Here is a 25,007-nt window from a genome sequence, read left to right as displayed (position 1 = left end):
TATATATATATATATATATATATATATATATGCATATTAGGGGGAGTGGTGGTGCAGAGGTTAGAGAAGGTGGGTCTGTGATCGAAGATCGCCGGTTTCAAGCCCCAGTACTGACAACATCAAAAATGTGGGTGGGGTAGGTGAAGCACCCACACCTGCCCCCACCCTCATTCGTCCCACTCTGGGCCCTTGAGCAAGGCTCTTAACCTCCACCATCTGCTCCTCAGAGTGTCCTAGATAGCAGCTCCCAGCTCCACACAGAGGGCTGTGGTAGCTCGGTGGTCTGTGGTTGCATCAGGAAGGGCATCCGGCATAAAAATAGACTGGGAACACCTAAACAAAACAATATAACTCCAAATCAGTCACTCCTTTGTAAATGGACTGTACTTATATAGCGCCTTTCTATCTTATTTCAAGATACTCAAAGCGCTTTACACTACAATCTGTGCCTCATTTACCCATTCATACAGCACTCTACTAGATCTCTGCAAAGCTAATTGAACAAATCATTCTAAAGAGACTAATCAGGGCTTTATCACATTCATACACTGATGGGACACACATCAGAGGCTATGAGGGGTTCAGTGTCTTGCCCAGGGACACTTCGACATGTGACTGCTGGTGGATTCGAACCCCCAACTCTCGCATTGGAGGACAACTGCTCTAACCACTCAGCCACAGCCGCCCCTATTGATTCCTTTGTGGAATCAATGACACCAGTTATGTAGTAACACTTATTGTGAATCAATTTCACCTGCTGCTGTGCAAATGGAACACACAACAGGTGGAATGAGGCAATTAGCAAGACAACCCCTCTAAAAGAGTGATTCTGCAGGTGGTGACCACAGGTCATTTCTCTGTTCTCGTCCGTTTTGGTTGAACTTTTAGTCACTTTTTCATTTTGTCAGTGCTGTCACGCATAGAGGCATTTTTTACAGCCCACTGAAGTTGCTCAAGTAGTGCAGCTAATCCAAGATGAAACATCAATGCGAGCGGTGGCAAGAAGATGTGCTGTGTCTCTCAGCACAGTGTCCAGAGCATGGAATAGGTACCAGGAGACAGGGCAGTACACCAGGAGACATGAAGGGGGCCATAGGAGGGCTACAACCCAGCAGCAGGACTGCTACCTAGTCCTTTGTGCAAGGAGGAACAGGAGGTCCACTGCCAGGGCCCTACAAAATGACCTCCAGCAGGCCACTAATGTGCATGTTTCCACTCAGACTGTCAGAATCAGACCCCGTGAGGGTGGTATGAGTGCCTGACATCCACATATAGGGCCTGCGCTTACATCCCAACACTGTGCAGGACGATTGGTGTTTGCTAGGGAACACCAAAATTGGCAGATTCGCCATTGGTGCCCTGCGCTCTTCACAAAATGCAAGTTCACACTGAGCACATGTGACAGACGTGACAGAGTCTGGAGACACCATGGAGAACATTATGCTGTCTGCAACATCCTCCAGCAAGACCGGTTTGGTGGTGGGTCAGTCATGGTGTGGGGAGGCATTTCTTTGGATGGCCGCACAGCTCTCCATGTGCTAGCCAGAGGTGCCCTGACTGCCATAAGGTACCAGGATGAGATCCTCAGACCCACTGGGAGACAATATGCTGGTGCAGTGGGCCCTGTGTTCCTTCTTATGCATGACAATGCTAGGCCTCATGTGGCTGAAGTGTATCAGCAGTTCCTGCATGATGAGGGCATTGATGTTATGGACTGCCCTGCCCGTTCCCCAGACCTGAATCAAATTGAGAACATCTGGAACATCATATTTTGGTCAGTCCACCAAGGCCACATCGCACCACAGACTGTTCAGGAGCTAATGATGCTCTTATCCAGGTCTGGGAAGAGATCCATCAGGAGAACATCTGCCATCTCATCAGGAGCATGCCCAGGCGTTGTTGGGAGGTTAAACAGGCACGTGGAGGCCACACACACTACTGAGCCTCATTTAGACTTGTCTTGAAGAATATTCACTGGCGTTGAATCAGACTGTCATGTTATTTTCCAGGCAGCACGGTGGTGCAACTGGTAGAGCTGCTGCCTCTCAGCGAGTAGGTCCCTGGTTCAAATCCCGGTTTGGGGGCCTTTCTGGGTGGAGTTTTCTCCGTGCATGTGTGGGTTTTCTCTGGGTACTCAAGTTTCCTTCCACTGACTGGTAACTATAAATTGTCCCTAAGTGTGAGTGAGCAAGTTAATTCAATTCAACTCAATTCAAATTCAAAAATACTTTATTAATCCCAAAGGGAAATTAAGTGTTGTCATAGCTCATCATCCTGGTTTCATTCAAGAGTTGTTATAGATGCTGATAGCTGTGAGCAAGAATGATCTCCTGCAGTGAATCCAAAGGATTTGGCCGCAGATATCGATCCGTCCACCTGGATCCAGCTTGCTGTCAGATCCTGCGGGCCTCTCGGTCCTCCTGGGCAGCAGGACTGCCTGAATGCCAAGCAGAACTCCTCCCTGAGCAATGGTCACTCCTCCCAGCAGTCTGCCAAGCTCCTTGTCACCACGGACAGACAGCTGAAGGTGCCGGGGTATGATCCTGGTCCTCCGTTGTCACGAGCAGAGTTTCCCACCAGCTCCAGGATCTCAGTGGTCAGGTACTTGAGCACCGCTGCCAGGTTGATGGAAATTCATCCACGGTGCCTCCTTTTCAACTCATTTGGGATTTGGGGCTGTAGCTGAGATATTATTCAGCTTTTGAGATGTTAATCTGCTGCTCCTGGTTGTTAAAAAACTGTGTTGCCATGGTTGTGCATCATAACAAATGCCCAAAAGTAAAGAGGTTTCAGTAAAAATACTTTCAGCTGCACAGCATCCGATACCAGAGGAAATAATCATTCGAAAAAAAGTGATTTATATCCAGAAAAAAAAGAGGAATTTAAGTTTTCAAAAGCAATAACTCAGAATGAATGTAACAGAGCTGCTCCAACATGCAGCCACCCCAAGTGGCGCAATTCTAGAACTAAGAAAGTTTGTCTTGTTTGTCTCGATGTGTCCCTGTGATGGACTTGCGACCTGTCCAGGGTGTAACCCGCCCCTCGCACAGTGATTGATGGACATGGACATCGGCGACCCCCGTGACCCAAAATGGAAGAAGCGGGTAAAAGTTAATGGATAGATGGATGGATGGATGTTATTTTCCACTTGCATATTGAGTATGAATCCAAATCTATTTTTCCATGGTGTAATAATTTTCATTTTCATTGATAATTTTTGTGTTTTTTCCTTCTCGATCAATTCCCCTCTGCTAATAATAAAGTTTGTCAATAAGAATATTTAATTAATTGAGGTCTAGGATGTGTTATTTTAGTGTTCCCTTTAATTTTGTGAGCAGTGTAAATATATATATATATTTTTTTTTTTTCTCAGCTGCAGAGCGGAGATCCTGACATGCTGCAGGAGGAAGCTTCTCCTGCAGCTGTGGGCTGCACACAGATGCAGCAGGTGCTAAATCATTTAAAATTATTTTAAATAAAAATTCCATGCTTATCGTGTGGCTCATCCATCAATCAGCCAAATATGTGTCAAGTCCATTCTTAATTAAAAAAAAACTGCAAAAGAGCGTTTCCGCGAAAGTCGAACTGTGAAGTAGCAAGGGACTACTGTAATGCACAACAATAAAGCGTGACAGCAGCAGCCCTTTTTCACTGTGTGCTACTGACAGAATAAGCAGTAGGTTGTTTTTTCCATTATTTTTAAACAAGAAAAACAAAACCAGTGTCCCTCAAAGCATCACTTACTAAATAGGTGTTGAAGTTTTCATTGAAGTCAAAAGAGCAACTTTTGTCTGAGGGGAATGATCGAGGAATGTCATAGCAGTCCTGGGATCCAAAATCTGCAAAAGACAAGAAACAGCAACAAAAAATACAGATAACTGTAATTTTTGTCTACTATGACTGAATGGAGTAATTTTGTTTTATCACTCAAAGATATTATCTGATCAGTCAAAAGTCATTTTAACTAAAGTAATAGCCTTCTCTTACACTTTTAGTATTGACTTTGGGTACTGCTTATGCATGTAGCAACCACAAGAACTACCACCATGAAAAGCTTAAAGTCAAATGAGTCTGTCAGCTGGGAAGGACTAAGTGGGGCGAATAATTAGAGTAAACCATGGTCTAATTGTAAAATACTGTAAGGGTATTGAAAAGAGTGAAAACCAAACTTTTAACCATGTCCAACATTTGTTTTTGAATCAGAAACTGTTATATATATATAAAATAATGAATTTAGTTCCCCTTTTATTAGTAAAAGTTTCATATTACCAGTAATAAATCTCCTTTAGCAATAAACATGCATGAAAACACGAACAGAATACAGTTCTAATATACAATAGTGCGGTACAAATGTACTGTCAACCGAGTTTGAACCTAAAAAATAAATATGCTTTCCAAATGTAACTTCTGCAGACTTTTGTCACCTCGAAAGGGAAGAGTATGAGACAAAACTGTTGTGCTCATTCTGATAGTTTTCCTGTGCACCAGCTGTTCCAATAAGCTTTTTTTTTCCCTCCAAATATCTTCCTTTATTTTGATACATCTGATCTCACTAAAACTGTCTCCTGAGTTTTAGATAACATGTCAATGCTAGAGATGTGCTTGGACTGAAGAAAAACTGTGAATGGAAGAGTTTGTGAGGACAGAGTAAGAATCTGTTTTTCAACACAAACCTTTACGGAGTCGTGAACTGTCGTCAGTGCCAATAGTGTTGCTACGTAAAGCCTTGCTCCCAGCACTAGTTGGCACGCAATAATTTCCATCCGTCTCCGAGGCTGAGCGAGGAACAGAATAGGTGTCCGTAGGTGAGCGTTCAGCAGGGGGTGGTGGGAGTCCTGAGGTGGAACTGAGCAAAGGCTTAGGTGGCCTTGGAGGGGGTACATCTCCCGCACTCTCTGAGCCTCCCAACCCTGCTGATGTTGACAGTGTGCGAGGAACCTGGTACGTAGAGTTCGCCCCAGGTGTGGGCGGGATGTCGTAACTAATGGAAAGATTGCGCATCTGTGTCTCCATCGAGGCCATTCTGGTGGGCGTGTTGAAGACGTAAAGGTCAGAGGTGTCCGGATGAGCCGGAGGTGAGGAGGCAGACTTGGGAAGCAGCACAGTGTCCTGCGAGTGGCTGCGAGGGAGGTGATAGATGCTGCTCTCGTTTGAGAGCGAGGCGCCACGTGAGGGGGGTGAGTCATAAAAGGAAGGCGCAGAAGCTGGAGTTTGGTGCTGTTGGAAGAAACCATTGTGCGACGTGTGCTTAGTCAAGGAAGTGGTGGACGTAGGCATGCGGTGAGATGGAAGGTTGTCATTCAGGTCTGTCTCTGAAGAGGTAGATTTGGAGCATTCAGCGTGGGTTCTGCGAACACAATAAACATAAAAATTTACAGATGCAAAAACATCCACTCAGTTACAGCAAATCTTTAAGCCACAGCTAACAACGTGAAGTTATATTTAGACCTCTCCAATCACTAATCTGTCCATATTAGTACTTCTTTGTGGATCACGCAGAGAACCAAGGCAGTTAGTAGACATTGTGCAATGGCTACTTTCAACGTGCAGAAAAAAATAAAATAAAAAAAGGTAACACACACCTAAGCCTTTTAAATCTAAAGGGTAGACTATTTAATCAGATCACTTCATACCACATTCAGATGCAAAACACTTCAAACCCAGCATCAATATTCATCAAGTACATTTATAGTCAGATAAATCTGCAGCAGTGTTGCTCTGAGTTCATGTATACATCTTCACACAAGCAGACAGTTCCAGCTGGATGTCCGAACACTCACAGACTAGCCTGTTGAGACTTGCTCTCACACTCCTCCAGGAGTAAATACTCCTGGTTCTCCTCCAGTGGAGGCCGACACTCCACTGAGCTACAAACGTCATACAACAGAAACAAGGACAAGAGGAGCAGCACAGTTGAAATGTAGGAATAAGAAGAAATGTCTGGAAGCTGTACAGACAGAAAATACTGTCACAGTGGAACGACTCAACAAAGTAAATGATTATTAAATGCTCACAACTCCTTACATACATCTTGAGCACACGTTCAGTCTCACCTGTTGGGCACAGGCTTTTTGCTCTCACAATTGGCAAGCCAAAGGTAATCCTGTGGCTCCTCCGAGCTAGACTGAGACTCCAGGTGTCGCACACTAACTGGCTGGTAGGGAGGTGGTACACCAGACAGCACCGATGCTGTTAGACCATCAATGTTAGCTGGGTGTGGAGGGATATTCACCACATGCCCCCCGGTGACTGACGGATGAGCGGCTTTTGAAGAATCTGCAGAAAGTGAGAAACAGGGCTATGGTTAGCTTCTATCAAACATTTATGTTGTGTTTTGATGTAATGCTATTGAAAATCCTTCTGCACAAGAGTTGCATCTCTACTTGAAAACATGCATTACTTAGGCTGCTTTCACAAAACATTTTCAAGCTTTGTCTGGAACATATTTTGATCATCTCAGTACGATTTATGTACAAACCGGATTCCAAAAAAGTTGGGACATTAAACAAATTGTGAATAAAAACTGAATGCAATGATGTGGAGGTGCCAACATCTAATATTTTATTCAGAATAGAACACAAATCACCGATCAAAAGTTTAAACTAAGAGAATGTATCATTTTAAGGGAAAAATCTGTTGTTTCCAAATTTCATGGCGTCAACAAATCCCAAAAAAGTTGGGACAAGTCCATTTTTACCACTGTGTGGCATCACCCCTTCTTCTTACAACACTCAACAGACGTCTGGGGACAGAGGAGACCAGTTTCTCAAGTTTAGAAATAGGAATGCTCTCCCATTCATGTCTAATACCTGCCTCTAACTGTTCAATCGGCTTGGGCCTTCTTTGCCGCATCTTCCACTTTATGATGCGCCAAATGTTCTCTATAGGTGAAGGATATGGACTGCAGGCTGGCCATTTTAGTACCCAGATCCTTCTCCTACATAGCCATGATGTTGTGACTGCTGCAGAATGTGGTCTGGCATTATCGTGTTGAAAAATGCAGGGTCTTCCCTGAAAGAGATGACGTCTAGATGGGAGCATATGTTGTTCTAGAACCTGAACAAAGTTCTCTGCATTAATGGTGCCTTTCCAGACATGCAAGCTGCCCATGCCACAAGCACTCATGCAACCCCATATCATCAGTGATGCAGGCTTCTGAACGGAGCGTTGATAACAACTTGGGCTATCCTTGTCCTCTCTGGTCCGGATGACATGGCGTCCCAGTGTTCCATAAAGAACTTCAAATCGTGACTCATCTGACCACAGAACAATCTTCCATTTTGCCACACCATTTTAAATGACCCCTGGCCCAGTGCAAACGTCTGCGCTTGTGGAGCTTGCTTAGAAATGGCTTCCTCTTTGCACTGTAGTTTCAGCTGGCAACGGCGGATGGCACGGTGGATTGTGTTCACTGACTATGCTTTCTGGAAGTATTCCTGAACCCATCCTGTTATTTCCTTGACAGTAGCATTCCTGTTTGAGGTGCAGTGATGTTTAAGGGCCCGGAGATCACGAGCATCCAGTAGAGTTTTACGGCCTTGACCCTTACGCACAGTGATTGTTCCAGATTCTCTGAATCTTTTGATGATGTTATGCACGGTTGATGATGATAACTTAAAAGTCTTTGCTATTTTACGCTGGGTAACACCATTCTGGTATTGCTGCACTATCTTTCTGTGCAACAAAGGTGGAATTGGTGATCCTCTTACCATCTTGGCTTCTGAGTGACACCGACACTCTGAGAAGCTCTTTTTATACCCAATCATGTTGTCAATTGACCTAATTAGTGTTAATTAGTCTTCCAGCTGTTCGTTATATGCTCAATTTCCTTTTTCCAGCTACTTATTGCTACTTGCCCCAACTTTTTGGGGATTTGTTGACACTGAAATTTTGAATCAACATATTTTTCCTTTAAAATGTTACATTTACTCAGATTAAACTTTTGATCTGTCATCTATGTTATATTACGAATAAAATATTGACATTTGCCATCTCCACATCATTGCATTCAGTTTTTAATTCACAATTTGTTTAGTGTCCCAACTTTTTTGGAATCTGGTTTGTACAGTAACAAATCAGTTGGGGGCTTGAAATAAATCCAAAGCTGTTTCATGTCTGAGGAGACAAGCAGGGTAATCACAGAGTCAAGTACCATAATTGCCGTTGTACAAGCAGCTACTTTTGTCTTACATTTTGTACCCCGCGGTTTATATGCAGGAGTCTTATTTATGTATTTTTTTCATAATTTTCAAAATGTGTATTTTTATGTTTTATTTTGAAGGACTTCCTGCTGCCTCTCGGTAGTTTCCTGCCACAGACTAACATTTTCCTTTGACAGAGCTGGGTGCTCGTGGTTCCCAGCACCTCGCCCCTCATGGAGGCAGGCATTTGTGACACCGAAAGAATGCCCTCAGGTAATCAGATGTACAAGGACTCTTGTTCACGGTTTCAAATTCCAACCATAACTCCACCTACTCTGTCATCATGTGACCAGAAGTCTAACCTGAATGACCAACGAGGTACTCTCGAGGACCATACCCCAAGATAGATGTGAATTAATTTCTTCAGATTGTTCCCGTGTTGTTTATCATATTTTGCGCTTCATGCACAGACCTGTTTATTTGTTCAGCAATAATGTAAAACGCATGGAGAATTTCTTATGACGCAGCTTTTATGTTAAAAGTGATCGATCAGCTGTCTAGGAGAAAATAGCTTGCAGCCCATAAGCTGCATCAATGTGCGTTGATGGTCAGGATTGGAGATGCAAAGCAGTCAAATCTGGTACATTTTAATAAAAGTTTAAAAATTCTTTGGGTGTGACATCTTTTTGTGTTGGTAAACACGCATTTAAATATCGGGATCTCATTTTAAAGTCACATTCGAATACGAAGCGGAGAAAGGAGTCTTCCCCCCTCCCCTTCCGTCAACAGCTCAACGGTGGACAAGTCGTCAGATTTATTTTCAAAGCAGTCAGTCAAGACTGGTACATATTTAAATAAAAGTAAAGAAAACCTTTCTGTGTACAGTAAATATGTGTTTAAATACCAGTATCTCATTTAAGCTTAAACGGGGGAATAAACAGAATGGAGGAGACAAATGGTAAACGGTAAATGGACTGTACTTATATAGCGCCTTTCTATCTGATCAAGATACTCAAAGCGCTTTACACTACAATCTGTGTCTTCATTTACCCATTCATACAGCACTCTACTAGATCTCTACAAAACTAATTGAACAAATCATTCTAAAGAGACTAATCAGAGCTTTATCACATTCATACACTGATGGGACACACATCAGAGGCTATGAGGGGTTCAGTGTCTTGCCCAGAGACACTTTGACATGTGACTGCTGGTGGATTCGAACACCCAACTCTTGCATTGGAGGACGACTGCTCTAACCACTCAGCCACAGCCGCCCATACAAAGGGAGAAAAAAAAAATGGGGAGGGAGGGGCTGTTCTTCCTCTATGAACTCTGCTGAGGAGAATCACATCAAATTTATTTAGAAAGTACATTTAAAAACAGCAGTTAACAAAAAAAAAAAGTGTTTACCAATAAAAAATAAAAAAATCAATGGTACTAATTTATTGAATATTTACCGCATTCTGCCCGAACTATTTGACTTTCAGTCACATGACCTCGATAAGACTGGGTTTTACCAGTAAATAATAATAATTATATTAAAAAATTAAAAAAAATCAGTTGCATAGGTGTTTGGCACTGTTCTGTCCAGTGATTATGCTTAGATAGTTATTGTATTCATTTTGAAGGTATAATGGTTGTAACCATGAGTCAGACAGTGAAGCTTCATGAAGACGTGATGATCTTGCAGTCTGAGTGTGTGTTGAAAGCAAGCTCTACTCTGTGAAATACCCTCTGCTGGTTGATTCTTGTACTACAATAAAAAAGCTCCACACAGTCGGAGCAGACTGGGGACACAGTTTCTGATGAACGGTGGATGCCTGCGGCTGAAAAACTGTAGCGTCTTATTTAACATCCTGATTCATGCACAATAATCCAGGTAGAAAAATCTAACCAAGTTAAGTCAGGTCCTCTGGACGGTTTCTTTTTGTTGTTGTTGAAACGTTTCGTCCTTCATCCAAAAGACTTCATCCGTCCAAGCAGCCGAAACAAACCCACTTTGGCCATGATTGTCTCAAACTAGACTGAGGAATTTGATGTAGGGAACACAATCGTTAGATGTAATGTAACATGGGTACTGTCATGGTTCCTAATGTGGGAGTTCCCGTTCATTTCTTTCTTGAGATCACTAGATGGCACCAGATGACCACACCTGAGACCAATCCTCTTGATGAGATGCCCAGCATATAAAAGGCAGTTGATAACTTCTCTTCGACACTGGAGCATTACCTTGCCAATGTTTTGTGCCTCTAACCATTTAGATTTCTAGTGACTTATGATTACTTACCTGTACCCTTTGTTGTTTCCAGTGAACCTCCTGAGACTTACCTGTTCCTGGACTCCCTTGTGAAACTCTGGAAACCTCTTTGTGGCCTACTCAGCGGTCTTCCTCGCCTTCCAACCATTTACCCTCCTGAGACTACTTTCCACTCTGGACAACTCATTGTCCTCACAGGATTATTGGAACTAGTTCACTGACAATTCATACAACAACCATTCACAAACCAGTAACAATCAGAAGACAGTCTGATTAATATCATTACTGCAGAACTCCAGAGTTGACCCTTCTCCTTGCTCACTAGGGTTCTTGACTTTACCCGTGATCACTGTAAACAAAAGCACTGAAATTTCCTTCCTTTGTTGAGTTACTCATTTTTTCATTCAAACTTTATTAATACAGGTTAATCCCATTGAGCCTCTGGGACTCATTTACAAGAAAGACCTGATTTCAACAAAGAGTGATGACAACAGTAGACAACAAAGTCAACAACAGACAATCATAAAGGATGCATATGTAGCATGAAGCTGCACTCCTCCAACTATGACCCCTGACCCTGGGGTTGTTCAAAGTTGTTCGTCGAGTTGTTTATATTCAGTTCTTTCGTTCTGGGTATTCAGTCCTTATGACATCCACATGCTAATATGACCACAATGTTTGTTACAACACCTGCTTGGTATAAAAATCCTGAACCTTTAAGCCAGACTTGTGAAAACATAAGCATGACTATTTCCTCTTTACTTTTTCAGTGATCAGACCCATTCTATAGCAGATAGCTGTTGGATGTGTGGAGATGATGTTTTGATAAATGTATTGCCACGAATGTGGATTGGGTTACATACCCTAGTAAAAATGAAATTCTTTGTGACGATGTTACATAATGGAGTAAATGAGATGATTATTTGAATTTGAAGATGTGACTGGTGAGAATCACAGAATTAAAAGGCATGACGTAAATGTTTATTTCAATGCAATTGGACAACCTAAAGGAATCCCAGATGAGTTTAAAGCAAGAGATGAGATAAAGGCAGGTATAGAATCTACACTTCCTTGGATAACGATGAATAAGAATGTAGAATGGGTTAACTGTATTTATTACTCTCTTCAAAGATTTGTAAACCATACATCTGACGCTCTCGGGATTCTAGAGGAAAAATTAAACGCAACAAGTAGAGTCGCTCTACAGAACCTTCAGACATTAGATGGCAAAAATTGTGTTTTTTACTATGCTGAAAATGACGGAAAACCATCAAGGCGATGGAGAACTTTAATCAATGTACATGGTAAAACTGGTAAATACAAGCACTGTCTGAAACTAAATCAATGCAAGAACATTTCTTACGTCACTTTGCATTCTTATATGAACTTAACTCTAACTCAAATCAAGGCTGTTTTCAACAATTCAACAAGCCTCAGAAATGTTTCAGTTCACATCTTACTAACTCTAGAAAATAAAGCAAATTGTGGAGCACAAGGCAAAAACATTGGTGCAAACAGCTGAAGCAAACTGCAGGATTTGCTGTGGATTTAAATCAAAAAGCATCATCATCCACATTCTCATCCATCGTTTCAAATGAGGCATACACATTTGTAGCCATATTAAATGCTGTATTCATACATATTTAATACAGTTGTTTTCCATCTTCACCTTCCCACATTTTCTCAGATACTATTTTAGCAAGGCATTTGCTTTGTCACAAAGTTAGTTATCAAATTGCAGTCCTTTTCAAACTCTTCTGCTTGAACAGACTGTTGTGCTGCACATATGGCTGATGAATACCCACCCTAGCTCTATTCTCGATTAATTTATTTCTATTCAGGGGTTTTAGTTAAAACAAGTCCCAGAGATTTATTTTACTAACTAACTAACTAAATGTGTCCCTTTGAACGTGTTACAGTTCCCTTTTTTCCTACTTCCATTTCTTCCATCCAGTGTGGTGCAAATCCAACCATCTGCGTGACTTGACAGGCTGGTGAGGAAAGCTGGTTCTGTGCTGGAAACAGAGCTGGAGTCCCTTATATCAGTGACCAAAAAAAGGGCTCTAAGTCCTGTAAGCTGCAATCCATCATGGACAATGCTGACCATCCTCTGCATGGCACCATCATGAAGCAGAGGAGCCCCTTCAGTGGTAGACTGTTGTCCCAACCCTGCTCTACAGACAGATTCAGAAAGTCCTTTGTCCCTCAAGCCATCATAATGTTCAACTCCTCCCCGTACAGTAAAAATAGAGCCTTGTAAATCTGCGGCACCCTGAACATACATGCATACATGCATGTATGCATGAATACATGCATACATGCATAAATACATGTATGCATGCATGTATGCATGCATACATACATGCATGCATGCATGCATACATACATGCATGCATACATACATGCATGCATACATACATATACACATACGCATGCATGCGTATATACATATAATCATGAATGTAGTACTCCCTACTTACCTATGCATGCATGCATGCATACATACATACACATGCATGCGTATATATATATAATCATGAATGTAGTACTCCCTACTTACCTTGTGCATGTGCATATTTGTCTTTTTTTCAAATGAGTGCTTTCTACTTCTTTTTTGATTATTCTTTTTTTTTTTTTTGTACAATCCAAAAATACTACTATATGCCTAACATTTCCCCTCTGGGATTAATAAAGTATGTATGTATGCATGTATACATGCATGTATGTATGTGATAGTGTATGCATGTGTGTGTGTATCTATCTATCTATTCATCTATCGTACTACTTCTACAGGTTCATAAAAGCTTCAAAGGATGATTTTGAGGAAAATAAAATAAAATTCCCTATCTACAATAATATATACAGAAGTCTCTCATTTAATCGCAGGGGATCCGTACTCTGAAGCTCCGCGATAAGTGAAAAACCGCAAAGTAGGAATAGTAGTACAAGTAGTAAGTAGATTATTTTAGCGCATATATATATATATATATATATATATATATATATATATATATATGGATAAACAGACAGACAGATAAATAGAAGGAGTGTGCGATATATACGGTACACGGTAGAAGCGACAGACATTTAGCCTATGATAGAGATCTGTCTTCTACCGGCTAACCGCAGTAATGCTGTGTCTGATGTAAAGTCAGAGTTGTTAGTTTAATCGTTACTTTTTTTAAGTTGAAAACTGTGCGTAAGCGGTGTTAAAGTATTTTCTTCGAGAGATAAGTAGCAAAGCTACAAGCTAACTATGGCCGGCTTGCCGTATGTTGCCGTATTCAGACACATGCGCAAAACGCTGTGTTCTGTCAAAAGTTTTTATTCATTTATTTTATTTTTTCCATCAAAAGTTAAAGTAAGTGTTGGTCAGCTTTAGAGAAACCTGCTCTCTGATCTGTAAAAGAACGCTGTGGTGTGTGATTTTACTGCGAGACCCTCTGGTCAAAGCCACAGAGGAAACTGGTCGCCATTTTGTATCAGCTCTCCTTAAAGCGGAAGGAGACGCCCACTAGAGGGTTGGAGGGTGAAGTGTTTCAGTGTAAAATGCTGCTCTGTTGCTGTTCATTTCTTAAGTGAGAATACTGGAAACAGTTAAAGAGTTAACAACATATTATTTTGTTTAAAATGTATGACTAAAACTACATTTGATATCTTTTGCACTGTTTTACGCTACAAGAAAGAAGCCTAATACTTGATTTGTTTATTATTTAAAAACTCTCTGGACCTAGTGGTAGAATTTTCTTAATTCAGATAATTTTGTTGTATAGCAGTTTTCAAAATAAATGATGGCAAAAAGGACACCCTATGCTTTTCCCCCCATTTCTATTGCAAGTTTTATACAAAAACATATTGTGATATAAAAACAAAAAAGGTTGAATCATGTCATCCGGACTTCGTAACGAAGTCCAGATGACATGATTCAACCTTTTTTGTTGTTATATACCTGGATGACTGAGAAAACAAACTTTGTGTTTTTGAAACCATTAGTGAAAAGGCCAGACTTCAGGGGTATCTGAGGCAGGCTTGAAACACAAGAGTCAGGGTGGCTTCTGGGTAATACCAGATGGCTAGGCCTCAGACTGACGAAGCCTCTTGGATGAGGGGCGAAACGTTTCTTTTTTTAAACAAAAAAACGAAGTCCAGATGACATGATTCAACCTTTTTTGTTGTTATATACCTGGATGACTGAGAAAACAAACTTTGTGATATTGTGATATACATCGTTATCGCCACCCATCACAATACATATCGTGATATGAATTTTATGCCATATCGCACATCCCAGATAGATAAGACAAGATGGATAAGACAGACAGACAGAGCCAGTCCAAGAAAAAAGACCCGCCAAGTAGAGAGGGACTGCTGTACCTCCAACACTGTCAGAAAGCCTGAATGTATCTTTAAGCCTGAATGTTTTTTTTCTCTGATATCTGCTCAGCTACAAAACACTCATGTTCTGTGGCCACATACAACTGAAGAGTGGGAGGCAAGTCACACAAACAGAACAGTGCAAGCAGATAGACAGCCAAGGACATGCTTTCATAAGGGTTGAGGAGACCTAGCTGAAAAAAAAAACTTTATATCTGGATTCTCTTTAAAGAGTACTGGTAGTTTTCTCAAATATTTTAACAGCCAGTTCCTTGTGTAATAATATCAAGGTAACCCTGCAGCTCCAGCTATAAAAAAAGGTAGACGCACAGCTTGAAAATGACCTTGTAGCAACATAATCAGTGAATAATTTACTGTTGAAAAAATCCTAAAGCTTAAAGAAATCGTAATGCTATCTTGTGTCAAATCTTTATCTTTGGTGCAACACGTTTGGTCCATGTAATCACAGTAACATTTCACGTTTAGTTGTAAAAGAAGAAAAAGTAAAGGTGACAGAGTGGGCTACAAGCTGCACAGGTTGCAATCAAGCTCAGAGACAGAAAGTGGGAAAAAATATACAAATAAGAGAATGAAAGAGGCCAAGAGGAAAAAGAAAGTCAGCAAGACCTCCAGGCACACAATGCTTTGATTATCCAGTACAAGGAACAAGAGTAACATGAGCCTTGATGCACACATGAATCATTTTGACCTTAACTGAAAACTTTGTGGATAGTGGATTTCAAGCACATTTAATTGATTCACCAAACTCCTTAATAGAAAGATGAAGGCATTTGGGAAATATCACAATGGCAAACAAATGTAGAGACATTAACCTCTGCTGTGTTGTCCAATATTAGCAGTATTGGATCATGGGTGTTATTGAAGCCAAGAACAGCTAATGCTGGTAAGATGGAATTCATTCCAGAAGCATAAGCATTACATTTGTTCCTAAATAACAGACATTGTATATAAAAAAAAACTTAATCTAATGCCAGTAAAAAAAAAAAAAAATCTACTAACAATACAGTGCTGGCAGCCGTTAAATAAGAAATAAACCTGAGTTGTACAAGCACTATGTTTTAAAGCTTCAAAACTCAAACTTTTCAGTTTGAATTTAGAAAAAAGATGTAGCTTTGTTTTAAACCCTTATGAGATGCAGTTACTCCCCCTTCACCACTGATGTATGTCTTTTGCTATAAGCATACTTGCAGAAATTCAATCACATCCATATAAAAGATGATAGTGCCATTAGGATCTTACCATCATCAGTAGGGTTAAAACCACAGATGTCGCAGATGTGGCGAACCCACTTATTCATGTCTTCTTCTGTGTCGGCCACCAGGTAGAAGATGCGGTCAATGGTTCTGATGTCAAATATGAAGCTGTGCTCCAAGTCTTTCTTAACCAATGTCAGCCCAGCATCCACCTAACAGGAGTTCACAGAAAACACATGAACATCGAATAGGCCGTGAGTCTTAAATGATTTCAAACAATTAATTTCAAATGGCAGAATCTCCAAGTTTCAGCTTGTTGGGGACAGCCTAATGCTAGCCACTTATTGTTATCCACCTGAAAAGGGTCTTGCTCTGCTATCAACTTTAATGCAGCCTGAACCGCAATGTGTAACACCCCCCGCAAAACTTGTATCAAAACAACTGGCTTGAAAAAATTTGATTGGGGTAAATTGGCCACATTTTTCCTCTTTGTTGCACATACACACACACACACTTTATTTGCAGTCCTATTTTTATAAAATAAAATAAAAATTGTAATTTAAAAAATAAATAAATTCATTAAAATAAAATAAAATAAAAACATAACTCAAGCTTGATAATTGGTATGCCAATGACGCTGAAGGATTTGAATGACGGCTGTAGTTTTTGAGATAAGTGTTTTTCTGGACTGGAATGGAAAAGGGAATGCAAATAAATCTTAATGTCTTTGATTCAAGATTGCATTACATATTACGGTACATTATGTATTACAAACATATAGTTTACATATGGTGGCGGCGGCAGTGGTGTAGTCTATGTGATACGCTGGTATATGCCGTATACTCACTAGGAAAGCTTGGGATTTTTAGTATACTCACTTAAAAGTGACCAGTAATACACGACATATCATTGCACGTGTCATTATATTGAAATGTTGGGGCAAAATGCATTGTAAACGCCCTCAGAGAACAGCGGTGTCCTCCTTTCTTTTTCTTTCTATTATTTTTGTAGGGGGAGGAATAAACAGCAAAACCCTTATTAAACAATGATTCTTGGTCACATTACATTACATTAAATGTATTTTTTTTAAACAACACTAATTGTAAAAAATAAAAAATAATAAATACTTCATTTAAAACATTCATATTTACGAGCCACTAAAAGCCTAAAGAACTTTCATATTTTGTCCAATTTACTTTGAACTAACAAGAAAACAACTTATAATAATAAACATTATAATATGTGTGTGTATGTATGGAACATCCATCTATCCATTATCTTCCACTTCCTAGGGAGGTGCTTCAAGGAAATCAAAATAAATTGACGAATACATTGTACAAACCGGATTCCAAAAAAGTTGGGACACTAAACAAATTGTGAATAAAAACTTAATGCAATGAAGTGGAGGTGCCAACATCTAATATTTTATTCAGAACAGAACACAAATCACAGATCAAAAGTTTAAACTGAGAGAATGTATCATTTTAAGGGAAAAATCTGTTGTTTCCAAATTTCATGGCGTCAACAAATCCCAAAAAAGTTGGGACAAGTCCATTTTTACCACTGTGTGGCATCCCCCTTCTTCTTACAACACTCAACAGACGTCTGGGGACAGACGAGACCAGTTTCTCAAGTTTAGAAATAAGAATGCTCTCCCATTCATGTCTAATACATGCCTCTGTAACTGTTCAATCGTCTTGGGCCTTCTTTGTCGCACCTTCCTCTTTATGATGCGCCAAATGTTCTCTATAGGTGAAAGATCTGGACTGCAGGCTGGCCATTTCAGTACCCGGATCCTTCTCCTACGTAGCCATGATGTTGTGATTGCTGCAGAATGTGGTCTGGCATTATCGTGTTGAAAAATGCAGGGTCTTCCCTGAAAGAGATGATGTCTAGATGGGAGGATATGTTGTTCTAGGACCTGAACATAGTTCTCTGCATTAATGGTGCATTTCCAGACATGCAAGCTGCCCATGCCACGAGCACTCATGCAACCCCATACCATCAGTGATGCAGGCTTCTGAACGGAGCGTTGATAACAACTTGGGCTATCCTTGTCCTCTCTGGTCCGGATGACATGGCATCCCAGTGTTCCATAAAGAACTTCAAATCGTGATTCATCTGACCACAGAACAGTCTTCCATTTTGCCACACTCCATTTTAAATGACCCCTGGCCCAGTGCAAACATCTGAGCTTGTAGAGCTTGCTTAGAAATGGCTTCCTCTTTGCACTGTAGAGTTTCAGCTGGCAACGGCGGATGGCACGGTGGATTGTGTTCACTGACAATGCTTTCTGGAAGTATTCCTGAGCCCATTCTGTTATTTCCTTGACAGTGGCATTCCTGTTTGAGGTGCAGTGACATTTCAGGGCCCGGAGATCACGAGCATCCAGTAGAGTTTTACGGCCTTGACCCTTACGCACAGCGATTGTTCCAGATTCTCTGAATCTTTTGATGATGTTATGCACGGTTGATGATGATAACTTAAAAGTCTTTGCTATTTTACGCTGGGTAACACCATTCTGGTATTGCTGCACTATCTTTCTGCGCAACAAAGGTGGAATTGGTGATCCTCTTACCATCTTGGCTTCTGAGAGACACTGACACTGTGAGAAGCTCTTTTTATACCCAATCATGTTGTCAACTGACCTAACTAGTGTTAATTGGTCTTCCAGCTGTTCGTTATAAACTCAATTTCCCTTTTCCAGCCACTTATTGCTACTTGTCCCAACGTTTTTGGGATTTGTTGACACTGTGAAATTTTGAATAAACATATATTTCCTTTAAAATGTTACATTTACTCAGATAAACTTTTGATCTGTCATCTATGTTATATTATGAATAAAATATTGACATTTGCCATCTCCACATCATTGCATTCAGTTTTTATTCACAATTTGTTTAGTGTCCCAACTTTTTTGGAATACGGTTTGTACTAACTGGTGTATTTTGGTTTCTAAGCACAGTTTACCCACTACAAAAATGTAGACGACACCACTGGGTGGCGGCCATCTTGGATTTTGGATTTGGCAACCGAATTTTCAAAAGGAAACTTCCTAACACACAGATGCAGCTACAGGTCCTTCTAAAAAAAATTAGCATATTGTGATAAAGGTCATTATTTTCCATAATGTAATGATAAAAATGAAACTTTCATATATTTCAGATTCATTGCACACCAACTGAAATATTTCAGGTCTTTAATTGTTTTAATACTGATGATTATGGCATACAGCTCATGAAAACCCAAAATGCCTGTCCCAAAAAATTAGCATATTTCATCCCACCAATGAAAGACAAGTGTTTTTAATACAAAAAACGCCAACATTCAAATAATCATGTTCAGTTATGCACTCAATACTTGGTTGGGAATCCTTTTGCATGAATGACTGCTTCAATGCGGCGTGGCATGAGGCAATCAGCCTGTGGCACTGCTGAGGTGTTACGGAGGCCCAGGATGCTTCGATAGCGGCCTTAAGCTCATCCAGAGTGTTGGGTCTTGCGTCTCTCAACTTTCTCTTCACAATATCCCACAGGTTCTCTATGGGGTTCAGGTCAGGAGAGTTGGCAAGCCAGTTGAGCACAGTAATACCATGGTCAGTAAACCATTTACCAGGGGTTTTGGCACTGTGAACAGGTGCCAGGTCATGCTGAAAAATGAAATCTTCATCTCCATAAAGCTTTTCAGCAGATGGAAGCATGAAGTGCTCCAAAATCTCCTGATAGCTAGCTGCATTGACCCTGCCCTTGATAAAACACAGTGGACCAACACCAGCAGCTGACATGACACCCCAGACCATCACTGACTGTGGGTGCTTCACACTGGACTTCTGGCGTTTTGGCATTTCCTTCTCCCCAGTCTTCCTCCAGACTCTGGCACCTTGATTTCCGAATGACATGCAAAATTTGCTTTCATCCGAAAGAAGTACTTTGGACCACTGAGCAACAGTCTAGTGCTGCTTCTCTGTACCCAGGTCAGGCGCTTCTGCTGCTGTTTCTGGTTCAAAAGTGGCTTGACCTGGGGAATGCGGCACCTGTAGCCCATTTCCTGCACACGCCTGTGCACGGTGGCTCTGGATGTTTCTACTCCAGACTCAGTCCACTGCTTCCGCAGGTCCCCCAAGGTCTGGAATCGGCCCTTCTCCACAATCCTCCTCAGGGTCCGGTCACCTCTTCTCGTTGTGCAGCGTTTTCAGCCACACTTTTCCCTTCCCACAGACTTCCCACTGAGGTGCCTTGATACAGCACTCTGGGAACAGCCTATTCGTTCAGCAATTTCTTTCTGTGTCTTACCCTCTTGCTTGAGGGTGTCAATGATGGCCTTCTGGACAGCAGTCAGGTCGGCAGTCTTACCCATGATTGCGGTTTTGAGTAATGAACAAGGCTGGGAGTTTTTAAAAGCCTCAGGAATCTTTTGCAGGTGTTTAGAGTTACGTCGTTGATTCAGATGGTTAGATTAATAGCTTGTTTAGAGAACCTTTTCATGATATGCTAATTTTTTGGGACAGGCATTTTGGGATTTCATGAGCTGTATGCCATAATCATCAGTATTAAAACAATTAAAGACCTGAAATATTTCAGTTGGTGTGCAATGAATCTGAAATGTATGAAAGTTTCATTTTATCATTACATTATGGAAAATAATTACCTTTATCACAATATGCTAATTTTTTGATAAGGACCTGTATATCTATATTGCGTTACATTTTTATATTTTTAGTGTGTGTTTTTCATAAGCATGTTTTGCATGGAAAAAATTATTGGCTCTTAATCTCATTGTACTTGCGTATAATGACAATAAAGGCATTCTGATTCTGTACTTCATGTTATTGTTAAAAAAAAGTTAAGAACTGTTGGAGCAGGAACAAATTATAACTTTAATCTAAATTTATTTGTGTGGTAATGTGTACAGATAACTTCAAATAATCCAGGCATAAAATTTTAAAAAATTATCTTTTGGAGCAGGCAGGATTTCAAGGGTCTGTCTGCACAAAGGATGAAAAATTGTGTCACATTAAAGGTTGACTTAGAAAAAAATATATACTAAAAGAATACTAACACAGTAACACTACTGCTTTGTTCCTCTTTGTGCAAAGAAATGACAGAGGTTTGAATTACCGCATTTTTCATCATATATATTTGCAAGTCCTGCAACTTATACAGTGAAGCGACTAATATACATTTTTTCCCCCCCCATATTTATGACCCTGGCTGAGATCTGATGATTTCATTCATTTTGACATGGAAAATATTGAACACTACCCAACATTTTTCAGTCAGGTCATCTGGACAGTTTCTTTTTTTTGTGCTGAAACTTTTCGCCTTCGGTCCGGAAGGCTTCATCAGTCAAGGAAACACACAACAAAACTGATTCTTCCCCAGTTTGACAAGACTGTCAACAAGGAAAAGGGCCGGCAATGGAGGAGGGGGCGTACTAAAGAGACCATCTTATCACAAGCAGAACTGGTTTGTTCCACTTTGGAGTAAGCTGTTGGGGGAAGAATCAGTTTTGTTGTGCGTTTCCTTGACTGATGAAGGCTTCTGGACCGAAGGCGAAATGTTTCAGCACAAAAAAAAAAAAAGAAACTGTCCAGATGACCTGAATGAAAAATGTTGGATTGTAAACCTGGATTATTGAGCATGGACTTTATTGAACACTGCCATTTTCAGCCGCTAGAGGGCCATTGAGTAATATGGCAAGCAAAGTGTCTCATTTAGGACTGAAACGATTCCTCGAATCATTTGAGGACCTCGATTACAAAAAATTGTGGATGAGAAGGTGCTATTTATAAGACTGAGCTGAATATAGCACCTCCGACTGAGGAAGTCTTTCGGATGAAAAAACGAAACGTTTCTACATTTTTTTGTTGTTGGTGTTTTGCTTTGTTTTGTTTTTTGAATGTCCAGAGGACCAGATTTAACTTTTTTTAAAATTTTCTTCCTGGATTATTGAGCATGCATCAGGATACTAAATAATAATAGTCTGCAGAACTCAATGTACAAACTCAAACTTTACATTATCTAACTATCTTACTCAATTTCTAACATAAAGATTCCATTCAGTTTCAAGTCCATAAAAAATATTTTACAGTATTGTAGATTTTTCTGTGATGTTTAAAAATAATTCGGTGAGAGAGGGTTTTAATTAAAGCATCCTCAAACCTCACACATAAATAAAAGCATAAATCAAATACAACTGACATATGTTACTTTGATTGCAGCAGGTCATCAGAAAGTGTAGATTACTTAACAATATTAAATAATTTGATAATATCCAATGAAGTACACTTGAAAATTTATTAAGGCATAACAATGAACAAACAAATAATTTTATTCTTCTTCTTTTCAGTAAATGGCAGAGTCATATGTTGGGCAGCTTCGTACAAAGGGCTCCAGGATGTTGGTTGTGCAGCAGCTGAGTTCACAAACAGCATTTTACATATGATCATCACAGACATGCAGCCGCTGTCCGTGGTGGAAGATGAAGGCTTCCAGAAGATCATCGTCACCTTCAATCCAAATGATGTCCTTCCTTCCAGATCCTACTTTGTAAATTCCATTCAGTTTTCCAATCTATAAAAATTATTTTACAGCATTTAGATTTTTATGTGACGATTAAAAATAATTCTATTTTAAGCAATAAAATATTTTAAAAAGAGGAATTAAATGGGTTGTTTATTTAATGTTCTTTTTTCGTGTATTTGTATCACTCATAAAATGAGTACGGTAGTTACTGCAGAACCTGACAAATTTTGTTTACGATTACTCGATAAATCGCCAGAATAATTGATAGATTTTGTCACCCCGCCCAGGCAAAATGCAGCTGATTTGACCATCAAAGTGCATTTATTAAGGACAAGTTCAACTGAGACACACCTTTGCTATATTGTCGAGCAAACAATTGTTTTTATGCGTTATCTTGTTAAATTTCGAACAACGCTCCCACAGCCATGAATCGGCTTTTGAAATGCAGCTGATTTGACCATCAAAGTGCATTTATTAAAGAAAAATTAGACTGAGACACATCTTTGCTATTATTTTGCGCAAACAAATAATTATTTTTAAACGATAATCTTGTTAATTTCTTGTTAAAGTCCTCCCGTGCACACTCCTGCAGCCTCTATTTGGCAGCCAATCGATTTTTGGCACAACACCGGCCCACATTTCCGGGTTGTCAGCAGTGACGCCTAACAAACGAGACACAACAATGGTGATGCATAACAGATGCAACTTATATGGCGAAGCAACGTATTTATGTTTTTTCTACTTTATTAGACATATTTGGACTGATGCAATGAGTACGGAGGCAAGTATGGTATTTGGAGGAATAAAACAGACATTTTCAGAAAGTGTGTGAAACTTTGAGATATTTGGGTAAAATCCTAAACACTAAATGTCACTGTTGATGCAGAATGTCACTAAAATTAAAAAAAATTAAGAAAATATTTCTATGAAATTTGTGATTTCTTAAATTTAAAAAAAAAAAATGCTATTTTGGAAACTATTCTGATTCTCTTGGACTCATTCTTAGGTCCTGACTGTGCTGAACAAAGGCTTTTCTAAGAAGGGTCGAGAGCGTCAGAGATTTTAGCACTCATGGCCACAGAGACGAGGTTTGCAGTGGTAGAAGAAGGGTAGAGACAAAAGCTCCTCTGTTTACTGCCACAACTTGTATAAATCAGTCTTTGTTAGCAGAACATGGCTGGGATTCTTGTGAACCAGCTATTTTTACATCTTTAAGCACTAGAGAGCAGTTCGCATAAAAAAAACAGGCACCAACGTCATCAAAATGTTCCTGCCTTAGGTTCACTGCTGTGGACAGTGTGTCAGCCATCAGCCTCAAGGTAATGGCTAACTGACTTTTTTAGTAATATTATATTTACTAATATTTATAGTATTGGTAAAAATCCAATACTTGAGAAATTTGTGGTCACATCACAGACATTCAAAGTGAATTTTTTTTTTTTTTTTTACATAAATAAATACAGTGGATAAAGAGCACTTCTACACAGAAATATCTTATTGGACTGGAGAGCTAACTGCTGGACAACACCAAAGTTAATTATATTTCTCAAAAATGTAACAATTTTATCTGACCACCTTCATCAAGTTTTGCAATATGTGATTATTCCAGTATGACTATTAAAATAGCCATGCAAATTATGCCTCAGCATACAACAATAGAGCTATAGCCATCTGTTGCTACCAGTTTTTACACTGGCAAACAATCCTAGCATGTAAAATTGACAGCTGTGTAAAGCTTTTGTGACATGCTCACAAATTGCTCTGTACTTTTGAGACTAAAGTCGTTTAAAGATGGCAGCAATTAGGGATACACAATAAGAAAAAAGTGGAATTTAAATATTGTAGAACATTATGATATCAGTTATTATAACCCCGCATGTTGTGTCATTACAATGTTTCACAACATTTTCCTTATGCCAGCTGTGAACATTTAAAGGTGAGGGGGTCCTTCTGATTAGTTAGCATTTTTTTTCCATCTTGGAGTAAACGTTAGCTGATCAAGTTGGCTAGAATTACCAGTAAACTATTTCTCCAGAAAGGCGCTATAAAGTGCCTTCTATAACACTTGAGAGCATGTTAATAACATTTCTACAGAGCAACACATTATAACATCCTAACTATTTATCTAAGCTTGAACCAATGCATTTGTTGGTAAATATTGGAAGAAAAAAATGCTATAATATACAAAGTATCAAAATTACAATGACAGGAACACTGCACAGCTTAATGAGTTGAGCTGTGGCACCATGTATAGAGACTTTGAGAATGCATTTACAAAAAGAAACTTTCACAACGTAATAAAGATCAAGTCTATAGCACATCTATACCAAAACTGGAAAGTAAACGAATATGTCACAGTACAAATAAATTATGATGAACTAATGAAAGCCGTTTAAAGATACTGACGTTTGTTACTATTATAGAAAACCTTTAAGGTCAATAGTAATGATCAAAACTGAGAACAGTATAACTTCACATAATAAAAAGTGAACAT

At 39.7% G+C, this 25,007-nt stretch overlaps 1 protein-coding gene across 1 annotated transcript in view; it reads right to left on the bottom strand.

Moving 5' to 3' along the window:
* The window catches only part of gab1 (GRB2-associated binding protein 1), a gene marked incomplete in the record, with an annotated part of 80,233 nt that overhangs the window by 17,728 nt on the left and 37,498 nt on the right, over positions 1-25,007 (bottom strand). The window contains 5 exon segments of the mRNA XM_037689853.1: positions 3,745-3,839; positions 4,674-5,347; positions 5,781-5,867; positions 6,054-6,276; positions 16,036-16,201. Of these exon segments, the coding sequence (XP_037545781.1) occupies positions 3,745-3,839; positions 4,674-5,347; positions 5,781-5,867; positions 6,054-6,276; positions 16,036-16,201 (1,245 nt within the window).

The sequence above is a fragment of the Nematolebias whitei genome, chromosome 16 (genome assembly GCF_014905685.2).
Source record: "Nematolebias whitei isolate Nwh7 chromosome 16, NemWhi1, whole genome shotgun sequence".
Lineage (NCBI taxonomy): Eukaryota > Metazoa > Chordata > Actinopteri > Cyprinodontiformes > Rivulidae > Nematolebias > Nematolebias whitei.
The sequence above is the reverse complement of the archived record's forward strand: the minus strand, read 5'-3'. Positions and strand labels throughout refer to the sequence as shown.